General features: G+C 36.2%; 1 protein-coding gene across 1 annotated transcript in view; it reads left to right on the plus strand.

The window, feature by feature from the left end:
- nlrc3 (NLR family, CARD domain containing 3) overlaps positions 1 to 1,922 on the plus strand; it is a 14,356-nt gene extending 12,434 nt beyond the window's left edge. The window contains 5 exon segments of the mRNA XM_042752008.1: positions 125 to 208; positions 295 to 378; positions 960 to 1,043; positions 1,414 to 1,497; positions 1,711 to 1,922. Coding sequence (XP_042607942.1) covers positions 125 to 208; positions 295 to 378; positions 960 to 1,043; positions 1,414 to 1,497; positions 1,711 to 1,801 — 427 coding nt within the window. The 3' untranslated portion in view covers positions 1,802 to 1,922.

Consider the following 1,922-nt stretch of genomic DNA (forward strand, 5'->3'; position numbering starts at 1 on the left):
ATAGAAGGTTTACTAAGGAATGAAACACTCTCTAATGCATTAGACTGAAAACTACTTTTGTTTGGAATGAATGTTTATTTCTTAAAAAGTGCATGTCTTGAGCTGTTGTGTGTTTCTCTGTCAGTCTGCAGGAGAACGCTCTGGGTGATAACGGCGTCATTGCTCTGGCCTTTGCTCTGAGGTCCAACTCTTCTCTCAGTGTGCTCTAGTGAGTCTCACTTCGGTTTTCTTCATTATTTCATGACTGTTTGCTAAAGCTGATTGTGTCTGACCTTGCATGTGTGTGTTGTGAAGTCTTCAGGGTGTATCAGCGGGGAAATCAGGGGCTGTTGCTCTAGCGGATGCTCTGGTGGTCAATGAAAGCCTTCATACACTAGAGTAAGTCTCTTCTGCTTATCCAGCCTGCATTTATTTAGACAAAAAAAATAACATGAACAGTAAAATTGTAAAAAAAAATGTTTTACTGTTTTCTATTTGAAAATATTTTAAAAAGTAGTTTATTTCTGTGACCAAAGCTGAATTTTCAGCATCATTACTCCAGTCTTCAGTGTCACATGATACTTCAGAAATCATTCTAATATGATGATTTGCTGCTCAAGAATCATTTCTTATTATTATCGATTGAAAACGGATGTGCTGCTTCATATTTTCATGGAAATCATGATGCATCTATTTTCTATGATTTTTTTGATGAATGAAAAGTTCCAAAGAACAGCATTTATTTGAAATGGAAATCTCTTGTAACATTCTAAATGAGTTTACCGTCACTGTGGATAAATTTAACGCATCTTCTCTAAATAAAATTTTTGATTGCTTTAAAAAAAAAAAAAAAAAAAAAAAATCTTAATGACCCAAGAAAAATATTTTTTGCATACAAAAAGAAACAAATAATTGGCACAGTGTATGATAAACTCTCTTTAAAACTCATATATTACTCATTATTTATCATTTTTATTTAGTCTGCGTGGAAACTCTATTGGGATGGAAGGAGCGAAGGCGTTTTCCAGCGCTCTGAAGAAAAACAGGAGCTTGAGAAGTCTGAAGTATGTCTACAGAACACATTATTCTCCTATAGAATCATATACTCTGATCAAAACATAATTGATAGATGTTATTAAAGCTGATTCATCACAAAATGGATGTGAATATATTTTAAATTGTAATTTATTCCTTAATCAAAGCTGAATTTTTTTTGCATCATTACTCCAGTCTTCAGTGTCACATGATCTTCAGAAATCATTCTAATATGCTGATTTGCTGCTCAGGAAGCATTTCTAACTATTATCAATGTTGAAAACAGCTGTGTTGTTAACATTTTTGTGGAAACAGTCATCCATTTTTTTCAGGATTCAGTTACTAAAAGAATTTTCATGCCCAAAACAGAACATGAATGTTAAAACGGTGTGTTTGTAGTCTACAGGAGAATTCTCTGGGGATGGACGGAGCGATCTTCATCGCTACTGCGCTGAGAGGAAACCATCAGCTCACCTACATCAAGTCAGTCTGTGTGTGTGGGTCTATGTGTGAACCGCCGTCTGTGTGTGAGAGGTTTAACCACAGCGTGTCACGATTGCATGGCACACTGGCTGTGGGTGTGATTCTGAACACTGATCATTTGAATTTTGCTGTGAATGGCACATTTCACCTCAGCTTGTTTGATCCGGAGTAAGATTCTGTGATATGTGTCATGATTTCCTATTTCTGCTTCAGTCTCCAGGGTAACGGCATCGGGGAGTCAGGGGCAAAGGTCGTCTCAGACGCCATCAAAGCTGGTGCACCAGATTGTGTGGTGGATATCTAGCACACGCACAAACTCACCGCAACGTGTTTATTTACAGCCTTATTCATGTAAATATTTCCAAAGTTTATGTATTAAAGTTGTGTAATAAGAAATGTTTATTTTAATAAAACAGAACTGACAA

Source organism: Cyprinus carpio, chromosome B24, assembly GCF_018340385.1.
Source record: "Cyprinus carpio isolate SPL01 chromosome B24, ASM1834038v1, whole genome shotgun sequence".
Lineage (NCBI taxonomy): Eukaryota > Metazoa > Chordata > Actinopteri > Cypriniformes > Cyprinidae > Cyprinus > Cyprinus carpio.